The following is a 19,023-nucleotide window of genomic DNA, read 5'->3' on the forward strand; positions in this document are numbered from 1 at the left end:
TTAGGGAGTGTTTGACAATAGCTGTGAGTTAATTTGCAAGCTGAAGTTCAGCTTTAAGTATAGTTAGTGTTTGACTGAACTTTCACCTTAAGGACAGCTTGGAATGTATATTCTTCAATGTGTCATTGCATAAGTTACCAACCAGTGTCCTATAGCACTGAGAGGATAGGAAGTGTCTCATAAAATCACCATGCTTAACCACTTAAGCCCCGGAGGATTTTCCTGCTAAAAGACCAGGGGGTATTTTGCGATTCGGCACTGCGTGACTTTAACGGACAATTGCGCGGTCGTGCGACGCTGTACCTAAACAAATTTGACGTCCTTTTTTTCCCACAAACAGAGCTTTCTTTTGGTGGTATTTGATCACCTGTGCGATTTTTTGATCACGCGCTATAAACAAAAAAAGAGGGACAATTTAGCAAAAATAGCAATATTTTTCACATTTTTTTTATATGAAATTCCCCCCCCCCAAAAAAATGTAAAAATCAAAATTTTTTAACATTTTCGGCCAATTTGTTTTATCCTACCTATGTTTGGTAAAAAAAAAAAAAAAAAAAAAATCGCAAAAAGCGTATTTTTATTGGTTTGCGCAAAAGTTATCGCGTTTACTAACAAAGGGAAAGATTTTTGTCATTTTTGTTGTTTTTTTTTTTAACGCGTAATGGCGGCGATCTGCGATTTTTTTTGCGGTACTGCGACATTGTGGAGGACAGATCGGACCCTTGACTGACATTTTTGAGGTTACCAGTGACATTTCTACAGTAATCAGTGCTATATATATGCACTGTTACTGTAAAAATACACTGGTAGTGAAGGGGTTAACTTTATTTGGGAGGGAGGGGCTGTGTGTGTCCCTAGGGGCGTGCTTTCTACTGTGATTGGCTGTGGCTTGAGCTGTAAGGACACTGATCAACGGATCTACATACTAGATCCATGTGATCAGTGTCTTTACACCGAGGAGAATGACAGGCAGCTTGTTTACACAAGCTGCCTGACATTCTCCCTCTCCCCCGACGAACGCCGAGTGACCGGCGGACATCGGGTCCGCTGGTCACACGCGCGGGGGGGGGGGGGGGTCCGTGACCGCGCCTCCGCGGGCGCGCGCTCGCTCCCAAGACCCTCCCAGGCTAGTGACGTTAATTAACGTCACTCTGCCTGGCAGGGGCTGACCGCCGCAGTAAATCTACTTGCGGCGGTCGGCAAGCGGTTAAAAGGTAAGCAATTAACCTTCCAAACTGAAGCAGAGCTGGAAATCTTTAGTATGAAGGCTGAGGCTGTATTAATGTCCATGGAAGAGGAAAGTTCCAAATGACAAGACATGCCACTTGACTAGAACATTTAAGGACATGTACATGTAAGGAGCTGGTGCAGCCTTTGGTATTCAACCACTGAATCAGTACTTATCTTTCAATTGAAGTTTTAGGATACTATAAAGTCATTCTCCATTGATATTCTAAAACAGTTGTCCCAATGAAAGAAAAAATGTCCCAACAAGAGAAAGTTTTTTTTTTTTTTTTTAAGAAAAGGTATGCATCTAGTGAGGCGATACCAACCCTTTGCATTGTATCCTTAACTGCTGGTACAGGAAGGCGAGGAAGCGAGGCTTGGTAGCTGTACAACATGGGCTTACGACCTGAGAATATCTTCACCAAAGTCTAAATAGATAAAAGGGAACAAATAAGCAAAGTAATAAAACAGCATTTACACAAAACATTGCTTAGAAAGGAGATTTTAACTTGCTCCACTTGTGGTTTGATGCTTCACATAGGAGGGTCATCGATTGCTGCCCAAGACAATCAGCTGTTAGGGTGGCTTTGCAGAAGCAGCTTCATGGCTAATGGAGCAATCTGACCTTTCTTTATCGTACATCACAGGACACAGAGCCATATTCATTACGTATGGGTTATAGGCCATGTTCAGGTGAATAAGCACTGGCAACTAATCAGACAGGAAGTCCCCCTATATAACCCCTCCTATACAGGAAGTACCTCAGTTTTTTCGCCAGTGTCTTAAAAGGTGATGGTCACGGCTACAAGAATAAAGATTATGCTACATACCCTGATCAAAGATCGCTGAATGTAAAGGGTTTGCAATCAGATCCATCCAAAAAGTCAATGACTACAAAGATGGTACCTGAACCTCGGGAAAGCAAATTTGAGGTTTTGCCTGTAACGTTGTCCTTTTTAGACACTGGACCGTGGAAACCGGATCCTTGGTAAAACCAATCCCAAAGGCACTCCGGCAGGGTGCTCTACAGGTCCAAGGGAGTGGCCCCTCAAAACAAGGGGACCCAGTCCTTGAAGGTCAGCAAGTGACAGTAACTCACTGTGATGGGTGATGATTGGATTCTTGTTACAAAACAGAATCCTGCGGTAGGGATCCACCGATATCAGTTTTTTGTTGCCGATACCAAAATTTTGGCCATCGCATATCGGTATCAGCCGATATTTTGTACATTTGAAGTTTTGAAAAATAAAAGACAATTTTTGACACAAATCTGTGTACTGAACATGTTCATTTTTGTTTAACCACTTCCATACAGAGCAGTTACACCCCCTTGCTGCCCAGACCAATTTTCAGCTTTCGGCGCTCTCACACTTTGAATGATAATTACTCAGTCCTACAACGCTGTACCCAATCAAATTTTTTATCATTTTTTTCACACAAATAGAGCTTTCTTTTGGTAGTATTTAATCACCATTGGGTTTTTTATTTCTTGCGATATAAGTGAAAAAAGAGCGAAAATTTAAAAAAAAAAAAAAATAAAAACACATTTTGTTTTAGTTTGGGCCAAAATTTATACTTCTACATATCTTTGGTAAAAATAACCCAAATTAGTGGTTATTATTTAGTCTGTGTGAAAGTTATAGAGTCTACAAACAATGGTGCAAATCATTGAAAATTGATCACACCTGATGTACCGACGGCTCATCTCATTTCTTGAGGTCCTGAAATGTCAGGACAGTACAAATACCCCCCAAATTACCCCTTTTTGGAAAGTAGACATTTCAGGGTATTTAGTAAGAGGCATGGGGAGTTTTTTGAAGTTGTAATTTTTTCCCACAATTCTTGGGAAAATAACGAAATTTTTTTTTTTTTTTGTTTTTTTGTTTTTTTTTACACAAAATTGTCATAACAACAAGTTATTTCTCACACACAGTATATGCATACTTGCAATTAGAGTGAAAGGCAAGGGTGACCAGCGCTATGGAGTCTGAGGTAGAACAGTGTGTAACGAGTGTGAAGGTGTAAGCAGCCAACAACCAAACCCCAAAGGGTTAAGGATAAAGTGAAATGTGCAACAAGGGTTGAAAACGGCGCTACCTGAAAAGTGATTGATAATATAGTGCAATAATGTGCAAATGCCTTATTAAAGGGAAGTGACACCGGCAAATAATAAATAACGTGAAAATAATAATATTTCAAAAAAGTAGAAAACCACACATATCCTTATCAATAACCACAACCGATATGGTCTGTTCGTGTGTGGTGAATTTTATCTGTAAAGTAATAATAATAGTGCCAACAAGTGAGCAATTCTTATAGTGGGTTTATTCAAATAGTGATACAGTGTAAATCAAACAATATATAATACATAAATCCCTGGTGGTGAAGTGATGGATAAAGGTGACCAAAGTGAATACTGAAGTGCTGTATTCCTTAGAAGTGTAGGTGTTGTAGTACCCCAGGTGACCACTAAGTGAGGTATATACGACCTGTTCACATGAAGTGGTCCCAAGAGGGGTGGCTAGTGGGGTCCTCTCCTTGTCCCGCAAGGCACCGGCTGGTAATCTCACGGAAAGAAAAGAAAGGGGAGCCCCATCAAGTAGTATGCAAGATTAAACCGATGCAGAAAGCAGTAAAAACTCACGGTGAAGCTGCCTCGGATCAGTGTAGAGAGACGCCGGGAAGCTTCCGCGTTCCACGGCTCCCAAGTCCGAGACCGGAAGTGACGTAATGACGCAATGGACCCGCCCTACGCGTTTCGTCAGAGGACGTCTGCTGGAGCGGCGTCACCATCACGCACTCCCGGAATCTTTATAGTCAGCCGATGTCATAGCAACCAAACGGCTACCCGCGGCCATCTTGGTGCTCCTCAATGAACTGTCGGACGTGCGCCATCTTGCTCACCCACTCCACAAGATGATTACGCACGGCGTTCAGACATATTAAGCAATTTTTCATACGGCTGCTATGTTTCACATCATGCGCAAAGCAGCTTTCACCGGATACCTACACGGAACTAGTCTGATTCTTGTGAAGCAAAACGTACTCATTAAAAAAGAAAAAAAAGGAAAAAAAGAAAAAATATATATAAAAAACTTTAAACTTTAATGTAATTCCAAAAATAAAAAAGGTAAGGGAATAAAAGTTTTTATTTTGCAACTCTTGTGTTTCAATCTCCCCGGGAGTGGACACGTGTCCTATGCTCCTTTATTTTGTGAGAGCACCCCCTAGTGTGTATGGATATATTACCTTTTATTACACATCTTTTTTGTTTATCGCGGGGAGGGAGTTTACCAGGTAAAATAGATAAAATTATATGCAATAAATGTAAAAAATATAAAAAACTTATTAAAATTTATGTTTAAAACAAAGGGATTTTATATTGATAAATATATATATATTTTTTACATTTATTGCATATAATTTTATCTATTTTACCTGGTAAACTCCCTGGTAAGCTCTCACAAAATAAAGGAGCATAGGACACGTGTCCACTCCCGGGGAGATTGAAACACAAGAGTTGCAAAATAAAAACTTTTATTCCCTTACCTTTTTTATTTTTGGAATTACATTAAAGTTTTTTATATATATTTTTTCTTTTTTTCCTTTTTTTTCTTTTTTAATGAGTACGTTTTGCTTCACAAGAATCAGACTAGTTCCGTGTAGGTATCCGGTGAAAGCTGCTTTGCGCATGATGTGAAACATAGCAGCCGTATGAAAAATTGCTTAATATGTCTGAACGCCGTGCGTAATCATCTTGTGGAGTGGGTGAGCAAGATGGCGCACGTCCGACAGTTCATTGAGGAGCACCAAGATGGCCGCGGGTAGCCGTTTGGTTGCTATGACATCGGCTGACTATAAAGATTCCGGGAGTGCGTGATGGTGACGCCGCTCCAGCAGACGTCCTCTGACGAAACGCGTAGGGCGGGTCCATTGCGTCATTACGTCACTTCCGGTCTCGGACTTGGGAGCCGTGGAACGCGGAAGCTTCCCGGCGTCTCTCTACACTGATCCGAGGCAGCTTCACCGTGAGTTTTTACTGCTTTCTGCATCGGTTTAATCTTGCATACTACTTGATGGGGCTCCCCTTTCTTTTCTTTCCGTGAGATTACCAGCCGGTGCCTTGCGGGACAAGGAGAGGACCCCACTAGCCACCCCTCTTGGGACCACTTCATGTGAACAGGTCGTATATACCTCACTTAGTGGTCACCTGGGGTACTACAACACCTACACTTCTAAGGAATACAGCACTTCAGTATTCACTTTGGTCACCTTTATCCATCACTTCACCACCAGGGATTTATGTATTATATATTGTTTGATTTACACTGTATCACTATTTGAATAAACCCACTATAAGAATTGCTCACTTGTTGGCACTAGTATTATTACTTTACAGATAAAATTCACCACACACGAACAGACCATATCGGTTGTGGTTATTGATAAGGATATGTGTGGTTTTCTACTTTTTTGAAATATTATTATTTTCACGTTATTTATTATTTGCCGGTGTCACTTCCCTTTAATAAGGCATTTGCACATTATTGCACTATATTATCAATCACTTTTCAGGTAGCGCCGTTTTCAACCCTTGTTGCACATTTCACTTTATACTTGCAATTACACCCCAAAATACATTCTGCTACTCCTCCTGAGTATGGCGATACCACGTGTGAGACTTTTACACAGCCTGGCCACATACAGAGGCCCAACATGCAAGGAGCACCGTCAGGTGTTCTAGGAGCATAAATTACACATATAATTTCCTAACGACCTATCACACTTTTGAAGGCCCTGGAACACTAGGAGAATGGAATTACCCACAAAATGACCCCATTTTGGAAAGCAAACACCCCAACGTATATTCTATGAGGCATAATGAGTCTTTTGAACATGTCATTTTTTCCCCACAAGATTTTGGAAAATGTGGAAAGAAAATGAAAATGCATTTTTTTTTTTTTTTTTTTTTTACACAAAGTTGTCATTTTATAACATATTTCTAACACATAGCATATACATAGCAAAAATGACACCCCAAAATACATTCTACTACTCCTCCTGAGTATGGTGATACCACATATGTGGGACTTTGTCCCAGCATAGCCACATACAGAGGCCCAACATCCAAGGAGCACCGTCAGGTGTTCTAGGAGCATAAATTACACATCTAATTTCATTACAACCTATCACACTTTTGAAGGCCCTGGAACACCAAGACAATGGAACCCCCCCCCCCAAAATGACCCCATTTTGGAAAGCAAACACCCCAACACATAATCTAGGAGGCATGGGCTGCAGATAGGTATTCAGGTACTCTGATGGGCTGCAGAAAGGTACTTGGGTACTCTGATGAGCTTCAGAGAGGTACTCGGGTAATCTGATGGGATGCAGATAGGTACTTGGCACTCTGGGCTGGAGACAGGTACTCCGATGACAGGTACTCCAATAACAGGTACTCAGGTACTCCGATAACAGGTACTTGGGTAGTCGGATCACAGGTACCCGGGTACTTGGAGTACCCGAGTACCTGTCATCGGAGTACCCAGAGTACCTGTCATCAGAGTACCCCGAGTATCTGTCATCAGAGTACCCCGAGTACCTGTCATCAGAGTACCCCGAGTACCTGTCATCAGAGTACCCCGAGTACCTGTCATCAGAGTACCCAGAGTACCTGTCATCAGAGTACCCCGAGTACCTGTCATCAGAGTATCCCCCCAAGTACCTGTCACCAGCCCATCAGAGTACCTGTCATCAGAGTACCTGATGCGCTGGTGACAGGTACTCAGATGGGCTGGTTACAGGTACTCGGGTACTTTGATGGGCTAGTGACAGGTGCTCTTTATTGGGGGGACAATCAGTGTGTTTTGGGGTGCACTGTATTCGATAACTAGCTGTTACCACAATCTCCTCCTCACACAGGATCAGTGTGTGAGGAGGAGAACATGGTGACAGCTAGTTACAGTGTTCTCTGTTTTTTTTTTTTTTTTTTTTTTTATTTTTTTTTTTTTTTTCACCAAACATACATCAAAACCTACAAACAATACTCTCAAAAGCATATAGCAGTACTCTCCTGGCCTCCCCCTCCCACCCTCACCCCCCCCTAAAAAAAAAAAAAAAAAAAAAAAAAAAAAAACCCCCAAAAAAAAAAAAGTGAGTTAATGAAAAAAATTACTACTTCTATGATCCTCACATCTTGAGGAAGTTACCTTGCATCGTGAAAAGAAGAAAAAGAAAGAAAAAAAAAAAAAAAAAAAAAAAAAAAAAAAAAACCCCAAAAAAAAAGGTGAATTAATGAAAAATTTACTACTTCTATGATCCTCGCATCTTGAGGAAATTACCTTGCATCGTGAGAAAAAAAAAAAAAAAAAAAAAAAAAAAAAAAAAAAAAAAAAAAAAAAGGGAAAGAAAAAAAAAAAAAAAAAAAAAAAACCCCAATCGTGTTACAATTCCTTCCATTGTATTCCTCCTGCATATATATATATACTGGAGTTATTAAATTATTGTGCTCCGTGAGAGAAAAAAAAAAAAAAAAAAAAAAAAAAAAAAAGGAGAAAAGGAAAAAAAAAAAAAAGGGGGGGTAATCCCCCCCCTGCACCATCTTAAGTGACATAATTATTATGTGCCACATCATGATACTCCCCCCTACCCTCCCCATCCAAATTCAAAAACACACATATAAATTACTTAACATCCCCCCCCCACTTCATGCCAAAAAAAACACAATACACACCCCAAGGAAAAAAAAAAAAAAAAAAAAAAAGAGAGAAGAACGGGGAGGGGGGGGCAGATGAAAGAGAAGAAGAAAAAAAAAGAAAAACCCCCCGCCTCCCCCTCGCCCTAGAGGGTGGGAAGCTCAGCCAATTTACCACTCTACAATCATCATTCTATATCATCCTCATGTATTCCATCTATACTGTCCCTCCTGACGCGCACGTCAGGCTTCTAAGGATCCCTCCACTGACACTCCGTAAGGGGGGCGGGATCAGGGGGAAAAGGACATGAAAAAAAAAAAAAAAAAAAAAAAAAAAAAAAAAAAAAAAAAAGGGGGGGGGAATAGAGGAGACGGGGAAAAGCCCCTTCCTCTACTCTCTAGTCCCCTTCCCTCTCTCCAGTCCACCTTCCTCTGTCCCCGGTCTCCTGGACTTCCTATTTCCGTATTTAGCTTATCAGTCGTAAATATTCCTCTGAGCACGTATATTGTGACCATGCCTGCCATCTAAACCTACAACGTTCTTCCCTGCATGTACGTGCGGCTGTTAACATTTCCATCCTATGAATTTCCCCAATTTTGGCAACCCATAGCCGCACAGTAGGCGGCTGTGTTTGTCTCCACAATGCTGGTATGCAGGCTTTAGCCGCATTCAATAAGTGCGGCAACAAAGAGTTCCTATAATTCTTTACTGAGCTCCCCGTGCCATGTAATAAACACAGCACGGGGTCATCCCGTACCTTGGTCGAGGTTAGGTTCTCTGTTATACGAGCCACCTCATCCCAGAAACTCCTTATTGCTGGGCACGTCCAAAAAATATGCACCATTGTTCCACCCTCCTCTCCGCATCTCCAGCACCTATCCTGATGTTTCCTATCCATTCTGTGTAGTGTTGCTGGAACACGGTACCATCTAGCTAACACCTTATAACTGATTTCTTGATATCTACTAGCTATGGATACCTTATGAGTCAGTCTCAAGATTTTATTTATTTGTCGCTGATTAAAGGAGATACCTAATTCTCCTTCCCATTTTTGCAGGAATTTAAGTGGTTCCGAATCACGCGATGTCCCCAGAAGTGCATATATATGTGATAGTGCATGTGGTATTCTCTCCTCTGCTCTACATAAAGTCTCAAATGGCGTTAGGGGGCGTGGGATATAGCCTGTCTTCTGCATTTGTTTTAAATAATGTCTAACCTGGTAGGCACTGAATGCGTCTAAATTTACTTCGGGCCATGCTAGCATTTCTGTCATCGTAGGTGGTTCCCTGTGGGTCCATATGTCACACAATCGTCCTCTACCCCCATTAATTAAACCTATAATTTTAGCATTCGTTCTACCAGGGGGAAAGTTTATGTTATCCCCTAAGGGGGTCATTGGTGATATTGTTGGTGCTACCGAGCTATTTTTTTGTGCTTTAATTGCTTCGCTTACCGTCGCCCCTATCGTCGGATGTAAATGTATTTTATCATTTTTTAATATCGGAGTCCATGGGGCTAAGGCCACTGTTGTATTCATGGCCTCCCTTTCCAATTGCACCCACTGTTTAAAGGTCCCACTGCCGTGCCATTCCATCACTCGCGTCAGGTGCGCTGCTCTATAATACCGCAACAGATCCGGTAACCCTACTCCTCCTCTCACCTTCGGGAGGGTTAAGATCTGCATCCCTATTCGCGGGGATTTTCTGGCCCACACAAAATTTCTGAACACTGCCCTTGCCTGTACAAAATATGTCATCGGGATTGCTATCGGAACAGCCTGGATAGCATACAGTAACCTAGGTAATACGTTCATTTTCACTGCGCTGCATCTCCCAAACCATGACAAAAATAGTGTCTGCCATCTTTGTAGATCTGCTTTAATAGATTTTAAGAGTGGAATGAAATTTGCCTCAAACAAGTCCTTCGGATCTGCTGTAATGTGAATCCCCAGATACACCACCGATTTCTTATTCCACTGAAAGGGAAAGGAAGATCTCATATGGTTCCATCTAGTCCCTAATATAGACACATTCAATGCCTCTGACTTCGACACATTTATTTTGAAGTACGATACTTCCCCATACTCTCTGATAGCCTTTAGGATTGATGGTATTGTTCTGTCAGGGTTTGTAACATAAAAAAGCAGGTCATCTGCGTAGGCTGCCACTTTATGTTGACCTCTACCCACTTGTACGCCCTCTATTTCTGCACTTTGACGGATTTTGCACAGTAAAGGTTCTAGCGCCAAGACAAAAATCAACGGCGATAGGGGGCAGCCTTGTCTAGTGCCATTTTTTATCTTGAAAAAACTTGAGCACCAACCATTTGCCCTTACTGCCGCCGTAGGACCGGAGTACAATGATAGGATACACGTCATCATCCATTCCCCTAGGCCTAAGTGTGACAGGGTGGCCCGGATAAAATTCCATGCCACCCTGTCAAACGCCTTTTCCGCATCAACTGATAGCAGCATCATCGGGATTCTCCGCAAACGCACATTATATATCAAATCTATTGTTCGAATAGAGTTATCCCTTGCTTCTCTTGTAGGGACAAAGCCGACCTGGTCGAGATGTATTAATTGTGGTATATATGGCAGGAGTCGATTTGCCAATATTTTAGAAAACAACTTGGTGTCTAAATTTAATAATGAGATTGGGCGGTAACTCCCGCACACCGCGGGGTCCTTCCCTTCTTTCTGGATCAATGTGATGTAAGCTCTCAGAGAATCTGTCGGCATGACCCCTCCCTCCCCGATGTAATTTAGATGTTCCAAAAGGGGGGTCTTTAAATTTGAAAAAAATTGCTGATAGTATAACAGTGATAGTCCATCTGGACCTGGGGCCTTGTGTGGTTTTAACTGAGAGATAGCTGTTTTTAGTTCCTCTTCTGTTATCTTTCCTTCTAATACCAATGCCTGTTCTGCATCCAGCGATGGCATATCTGTCTTTTTGATATAATTGATCGCCTCATCGAAGCCAGCACCCCCCCTATCAACTGATTCCGATGAGGCGATGTCATATAACTTCTGGTAGAATTTGCTAAATTCTTCGGCAATCTCTGATGATCCATATTTCATTTGTCCCCCGCCTGTTTGAAGTTGTGCAATTACCGTCCGTTTCTGGGGCCCCCTTAGGGCTCTGGCTAACATAGTTCCTGGTTTATCCGAATATTCGTAGTAATGTCTTTTTTGTGACACCAGTACTCTCATGGCTTTTTCATAAAGTAACTCGTTGAGTTTTTCCCTGGCCGCAGTCAGGGGCACTAGATGTTCCATCGCCATCGATCTTTTATGAGTGGCGCTTAATTCTTCTATCTGCGCTAGCAGCTCTGAGATCTTCTCCTCCCTTTCTCGTTTACGTTTTGCTCCCATTCTAATCAACACTCCCCTAATGACGCATTTGTGGGCCTCCCATATGTTCGACGGAGTAACTTCTGGTGTTTTATTTTCCTGGAAATATTTTGTCAGTTCTGCCTCTAACTCTGCTCTTGTCTCTATTCCTTGCACCAGTGATTCATTCAGTCTCCATGATGGTGGCTTTACTGGACCTGCCTCAAAGTTAATTATAATGTGGATGGGGGAGTGATCCGACATGGAGAAAGAGCCAATCTGTGAGGCCACTACTCTAGACAGATCGCCCCTTGAAATTAGGATGCGATCTATTCTAGAGTACCTATTATGTACTGACGAATAGTAGGTAAAATCTTTTTCACTTGGATGCATAATGCGCCAGGGATCGACTAGGTTGAGGAGTGTGATTTCCTTACTAAGTTTTTTAAGTCGGGCATATGAGAGATGTGATGTACCTTGTGATGTATCTAAGAGTGGCTCTGCAGCGTAATTAAAATCCCCCCCCATGATTACCAGCCCTTCTTGAAAGTTTAACATTATTGGTGCCACCAGTGTTAAGAATGAAATCTGATTCTGGTTAGGGAAGTACACATTAATCATAGTAATCAGCCTTTCACCTATCTTACCCTTTACCATCAAGTATCTTCCTTGTGGATCAATACAAGTTTCTAAAAATGTCCATGGAACCTCTTTGGCCACCAATATGCTAACCCCTTTTGATTTAGGAATAGGGGTGGGGGCGTGATAAGACCATGGGAAATCCTTATTTTGTAATTTTGGGATAGATTCTTTTTTAAAATACGTCTCCTGGCAGAAAACTATCTGCCCATGGTTTCGTCTCATGTCTGCCAGGAAGCGTATTCTTTTTTCAGGTGTAGACAACCCTCTAACGTTTAATGACATAATTTTCACTTCCTGCATTTTTCCTGTCTCAAATGATTCTAACCAATTTACTACTTTACTTCTGAATTTTCTTGCTCAGCTGTCTTCCTCCCTTTGTCCCCTCCAAGTGCCAATGGCTTTAGGGCTTACTAGGCCTAGGATTTATCCAAAGTCGATAAACTGATCCCTCTGTACAGAAAGCCCCCTAGACCTACTCAGACCTAATAGAGACAGGGGGAGACCGAGTAAAAAAAAGGGACAGAGAGAGAAAGAAAAAAAAGAAAAAAGAAAAAAAAAAAAAAAAAAAAAAAAAAAAAAAAAAGAGAGAAAAAAAAAAGACAGAACAACCCCCCCCTTTTCCACCCCCCCCCCCCAAAGAAGTGCCAGTGGAGCGTGATCCTATTGGTCGACTCTCGACCCTGCGTAACTAGACGCAACCTATTTGGGTGGGCACATCCGAGGATTCATACCGTGAACAGGAGCAAATCTAACACAACCCACAATATCTGTATCTCCTAATGAGTTGACAAATTAACATAAGCCTGTAGGTGCATTCATTTCCTCCAGTTTAGGATATAAAGAAAAAAACAAAAAGAAAAAGAAAAATGAAAGAAATAAACACACCGACCTCTGCAGGTCCATGTACCCTAGGCATCCGCCCCTGTGTTGCTATCTCTAGGGAGGATTGGGGTTCCCGTATATATTCCCCCCTACCTATACATTCCTGTATCCACCCGCTGTATCAGGATCCCTTTTCTTTTGTAATTACCAAACACATTATTTAACTCCTGAGCCCCCCTAGCTACCTAGTATTGGTGATCCTCCTCCCTCGACCCCCTCCCCCTCCACCATATCACGTATGTGCCCCCTCTGACCTGCTCTGTGCCTCCTATTGGAATTACTCTACCTTTTCTAATCACTCATCTGCTCGTTTCCAAACTCATAGGGCTCCTACTTTCGAAGACCATGCCCAGAGAGTTTTAGACCCAAGAGAGGAACCAAAGCACTAGACCAGCAGGACACCGAGGGGGATAAAGAGAGAACACAAATATAAAGGAAAGAGAACACCGCAAATTACTGCCCTTGAATACCAATTAATCCAGAATAATCATGGCTCCCCAATTACCCCTGGACCCGCATCCTCCCCCGACCGTGACCCCAAGTCAATCCCAGATTAGTCATATATGACTTATATTAATAATAGCTTTATTCTTGTATTGATATTCCTGGGTTCTACTTAAAAGCTGAGGGGCCCAGCCAGTCAGTGACCCTGATCGGCTGAATCTCTAGGAAGGCAAAAAGTCCTGGCAGTTGATCAGGCCAGCGCAGTGTAAAGGTCAGTTCCCCTTTCTTGACTTTTAGATGAAATGGGTGACCCCAGTGATAGATGGCCCCTGCCTTCCGAATTTCCTCCAGTAGGGGTTTCACTGCTGCTCGCATTCTTAGGGTGTTGCTTGATAGATCTGGTAAGAGCCGGATCGTTGCCCCTTCAAACTCAAAGGGGCCCCTATCCCATGCCTTCCTCATTATTTTTTCTTTTAGGGCGTAAAAATGTACCCTAGCCAGGACATCTCGTGGGTATCCCTCGCCCATGCTCCTTGGAGCCCTTACTCTGTGGACCCTGTCCATCTCAATTGCCTCCAACTGGGGTCTGTCCAGAAGGCTATTAAAAATCTCGGTCATTTTGGCAGATAGGTTGGGTCCCTCCACTGTCTCAGGTAGCCCTCTTAGGCGTATGTTATTCCGCCGATGCCTATTTTCTCCATCATCTTGTTGCAGCTGTATCATGATTAGCTGTTTGGCAAATGATCTCTGCGAAGACTCTATGCTCTCCACTCTCTCTGCCATCTGGGCCTGGTCTTTTTCCACCCCCTCTATCCTTCCATCCATTTTCTGTATCTGACCCCTTAAAGAGTTGATTTCGCTGGTTAATGAGCTGACTATCGAGGCAGCCATTGCAGTTAGATCTTGTTTCGTAGGCATAAGAGATATTAACTCTTTCCATTCAGGAGACTGTATTGATAAATTTTGGGGAGGGGGGGATTGTGCCGTTGACTGTTCCTTTCCCGCCACCGCCATCTGCTCAGCTGTGTCCGCAATGTTCTGAGCCTGTAATTCCTTACTGCTGTTATTATTTTTACTGTCTTTCTTTGATCCTGTGTTCCCTGCTGTTCCAGCCTTTGTTGGAGCCATCCTATACTGTTCCTCCACTCTTTCACAACGTGCTCCCCTTAAAAAGTAAGCGGAGATATCTGTGGACCGGCCTGGTCTCTTTATATTGTACAGTTCACTAGTCTGCATAGGAAATGGGGGGGGGAGAGCAGACATTTACCAGCGTCCGTATCCTTTATCCCTCATATTTCTTAATGGGATGTTATATCTTCCAACCCCCCCCTTTCCTGAACCTCCTCCGTTTGTGAATGTACTCGTGTGGCACGGCCAAACATACAGCTCAAGTTGTAATAGTCTCGGGACTCACCAAGGCCGGTCCCACCGTCTCTGCACGACCTCCAACGTACAGCCTGGTCGTTCCAAGACTCTCCACTCCGCTCTGGGGAAAAGGAGGCTCCACTCCGGTCTAGGCTCGGCTCCTTTGGAACGGCTGCTCTCTGGCGCGCGGTGTGTCACCACGTGTACTCCCTTCCGGGTCTGAGGGGGGAGGGTGCCGCACGCTGTCTGTTGTGGGCGGATGCCTGCCTACGGGTCTCTGGACTCTGCTACGGTCCTCCTCACGGCATCATCCTCTTGCTCCACCACAGTGTTCTCTGTTGACATTCTGTGACCGGCTGTGATTGACAGCCGGTCACGTGGTAAAAAGCCAATTTCATTGGCTGTTTACCTTAATCGGGGGTTGGGCTCAGTCCGAGGGACGAGCCTCACCACTGATCGCCGCGGGGAGAGCGGGCGTACGTGATATGACGGCCGCCTGGATCTAGAAAGCCATCCTGCCGGCGTCATTTGACTATACGCCGGTATGGATGTGGTTAATGCTTCATGGCTGGCTTGCCGGCACCATGTGGTGGGTGGGTGGCTGGCTGGCACAGGGCCTGTGAGCGGCTGGCTGGTACAGGGCTGGTGGGCGGCTGGCTGGCACCCTGTGGTGGGTGGCTGGCACTCTGTGGTGTGTGGCTGGCTGGCACAGGGCATGTGGGTGGCTGGCTGGTACAGGGCCTGTGGCTTGCTGGTACAGTCCCGACTCCAGACGAGGCTGCCTAAGGCGAGGGAGGCGGCCTAAGAAGGCAGAATGACGTCATGAAAATATCGGCAATATCGCTAACTTCCGGGGCCGATTCCGATATATCGGGGAAAGTGCATATCAGCCCTCGATATATCGGCCTTGCCGATAATCGGTCAATCCCTATCCTGCGGTGGGACAGGTAAGTCCACTTTAAAAATATTTTTATGCACGAGTGCCATGTTAGTCTCTACAAGGGACAATGGGTGTATTAGCTATGTCAAAGCAAACCTGGTTTGTTTAAACATTTTTGCTCTCCCTGTGCAAAGCAGTAGGCGTATCAGCTATGTTAAACACACCTTGTTTGTTTAAACATATTGTTTTCACCCTGGGCTGATTACCTGTAAGGCATCAGCTGTGACAAACCGCATTTGGTTGCTTATGCTGCTCTCCCCCCATGTTGTTTGACATGTAGGTTTTTCGCCTTGGCACAAAAGCGCCCGTGCATCAGTCTCCTCTGAAGCTCCGGATCAAAACGGCACCTTCAGTGGCGTATCTGTGATAAAGGAACATCCGCATTCGTGAATGTTCCCCATTTAAAAACAAGCGAGCACTTGGAGCAGGAGGAGCGTGTCAAGACGCGATTGGCCTGCACGTGGACACCACGTAGCACGCTGCGCATGCACAGTAAAACCACAAACAGCGCGGTTTTAAAAAGGAGATTCTTCCTAAGCGCAAGCCTCTTTCAAATAGCTGGAGGGACACAGAGCAGCAGCTGGGTTGCGCGAGTCACTGTGGGTGCATGCTTACAGGCACAGTCAGGTTCTGTATCTTTGGGATATTCAGTGCTTTGTGCGATAAGCTGTAAAGCTTGGCACAAGCCTTGAGTACACTAAAGTTAGTACCTCAAACTTGTCTTGCCTAAGAGCAATGTCCTCCCGAAAAAGGAGTGGAGAGGGGCACAGCTGGAAGAGGAACTATGGTGCCGCCATCAAACCTTGAAGGTCTTAGCTGTGCTTCCTCTCTGTCTACTCCCCCTGAAGGGTCAGAGGCAACTAGCCAATTTAAGCCATTACGGTTGTCAGGCATAGTAGCTAATCCTAGTGCTCCTGTCGCAACCTACGTCACTACTAGGGATGCACCGATCCGACTTTTCTAGTCCCGATACTGATGCCTGGCTTTGTGTATCCGTCGATACCGATCCGGAAGTATTGTTTTGTTATAACAATTGTGCATTCAAAATCTAAAATATTATGTAATCAAACTCAAAATTAAAAAGAATAAAATGTAGCCAAAAGAAAAAAACTATTTATTGCTTGAACATACAATAGCAATCAAACAGTAAACATTGTAAAAAATATAAAGTGCAAAATCCTGCAAACAGGAATTTAAAATGCAACATACAACATAGCAGCAACATAGCAGCTGAACCTGAGAAATTCTCAGTGAGAATAAACTAAAAAGCTGCTCGAACAAGAACTTGATCGCATACAAATAGCATGTAAATTTGTAAACATGTAGTCCTGTGTCACACCACCGTCACAATTTGATGAAGGCGAGTGACAGTGACACTGGACTACCTGTTTACATTACAAATGCTATTTCTTTGTGTTATCAAGTTGATTCACACATGACACAAACATACATGACTGGTGAATGGCCACGTAATCAGCAATGGCAAATTCTTTCTCATGAAGACAAACATTTCTGCTCTCTCTGCTGTAAGTCCATTTCTCTTCTCATCCACAATGCTGGAAACTGTGCTGAACACTCTCTCACTTTCTACACTAATGCAGGAGGCACAGAGGTATTTTTTGGCAGTGGCAGCAAGACAAGGTAATCTGTATTTGTTGACTCCCCAGAACTGGTATGGGCTGTCTGAGGCAGCAATGGTTTTCTCTGCAAAATAGCCATGCAGTTGGACTGCAGGGTTCAAGCTGCTTGCTGCACTGGCATCTAGTTCAAACTCCTCCACAATGTGGTCAAACTCTTGCATAAAGCTGCTCGGTGCTGCTGCTGCTTCCACCCGAGGGACTTTGTCTTGTGGTTCTGCGGCCTGTGAAGCTCCAGCTGTGCTGCTCCTCAAGTCTTCTTCTAGTTCCCCTGTCAGTGCATCTTTTGCACGCTTTGCAGATTGTGCACCTGTAAAGTATCTGAAACAGAAATAAAATGATAGGTTAGGCTAAATATGAAACGCCTTATGACACAAAAAGAAACCCGAGGCTGATTAAAGTAAAAGTTATAATATATATATTATATATGAATTTGTATAATAATAAATTATATAAAGAATGTAAGCCTAGCCTATATAATTTATATTCTTAGAATATGAATTATATAGGTTTACATTCTTTAAATAATTTATAATTCAAATTCTATAATATATATATATATATATATATATATATATATATATATATATATATATATATATATAATCAGCCTCAGGTTTTTTTTTAGTGTCTTCAGGTGTTAGAATTTCAAAATGTTTAAATTTACAGCATGGCATCTCATCAAATGATAGATATTTTATTCTCCTCTCCACAATAACACTGTCTACTGTATTTGATGAGATGCCATGCTGAAAAATTTAAACATTTAGAAATTCTAACACTTGATGGGCTAATGTAATAATGAATTAGGTTACACACTCTTATCCTACCTGTCTTTATATCTCGGGTCCAGCAGGGTGGCAAGTGCATATAGTGGTTCATCTTCCAGTGTCGAAGGGTTTGTTGACAGCTTGAAGCAGGGTTGTTTTCATTGTTTTGATGCCAGTATCTGCATCGCCTTCTTTAGCAAGGATATGTTTGAGGACGGTGAAAGCTGGAATGAAATCAGTGGTGGAGGCAGTCGATGAGATTACTTTCCTTGTTAGTTCTTCAAATGGTGCTAAAACAATGCTCGTTTTTTCTAGCAAAGCCCACTGATTAGTGGTCAGTGTACTGGGCAGGTCATCATGGTTAGCAATGTAAGCACAGAGGACTCGCTTCTGTTCCAGAAGACTCTGTATTATCAAGTTCGTAGAATTCCACCTTGTTTTGACGCCTTGTTGCAGGCGTTAAGGTTGCATTTGCATCTGGAGCTGGATATCTTGCAGCCTTGAATACGCAAGTTGAAAATATTTAAAAATGCCCCACAATTTGTCTACCGATTGCAATGGCATCGCTCACACTCCGTTGTGACAAAAGTCTCTCATTTACTACAAGCTGTGAGCAAAGCAGCCTAAGCTCCGTACCCCCATGGTCTTTTTCATGTTGCTTGCATTGTCCCGGAGTATGACATGCACTTTATTCAAAGGAATATGCCACTGGTCAAGTATAACCTTAATTGCAGCCGAAATGGTATCGCTGGTGTGTGAACCATGAACGTTTTTAGCTTGAAGCATTGCAGGTCCAGAGTCTGGAGTATCTGGGTTTCCTTGTGGACAATACGGGCAAAGGTATTTTTGCCATCCAGAAAGGTCACAGACCTAAAGAATTTGGTTCGATCCATAAGAAGGCAAAAGGTATCCTTCTGTACGTCTTTCGAATGAGGACACCATCTTCCCTAATAACCTCATGTAAACGATTCCCTATGCTCAATTCTGGTGCAAGTTTCTGGTACCAAAAGTACGTCATAGTCTACGTTGGTGGTGGTTACCAGACGTTTTCAAAAAGGGAAATCCTTTCTTCCAGTAGTCTGGAAAGTAG

General features: G+C 43.1%; 1 protein-coding gene across 3 annotated transcripts in view; it reads right to left on the reverse strand.

The window, feature by feature from the left end:
• Positions 1-19,023, reverse strand: part of LOC309568167 (carnitine O-palmitoyltransferase 1, liver isoform-like) — a 205,145-nt gene that overhangs the window by 110,759 nt on the left and 75,363 nt on the right. For all 3 annotated transcript variants that reach the window (XM_082273799.1, XM_082273797.1, XM_082273798.1), the window contains exon 5: positions 1,554-1,655. In XM_082273799.1, coding sequence (XP_082129925.1) covers positions 1,554-1,655 — 102 coding nt within the window. The remainder of the gene's footprint in view (positions 1-1,553; positions 1,656-19,023) is intronic.

The sequence above is a fragment of the Pelophylax lessonae genome, assembly GCF_965119305.1.
Source record: "Pelophylax lessonae genome assembly, chromosome: 12".
Classification (NCBI taxonomy): Eukaryota; Metazoa; Chordata; class Amphibia; order Anura; family Ranidae; genus Pelophylax; species Pelophylax lessonae.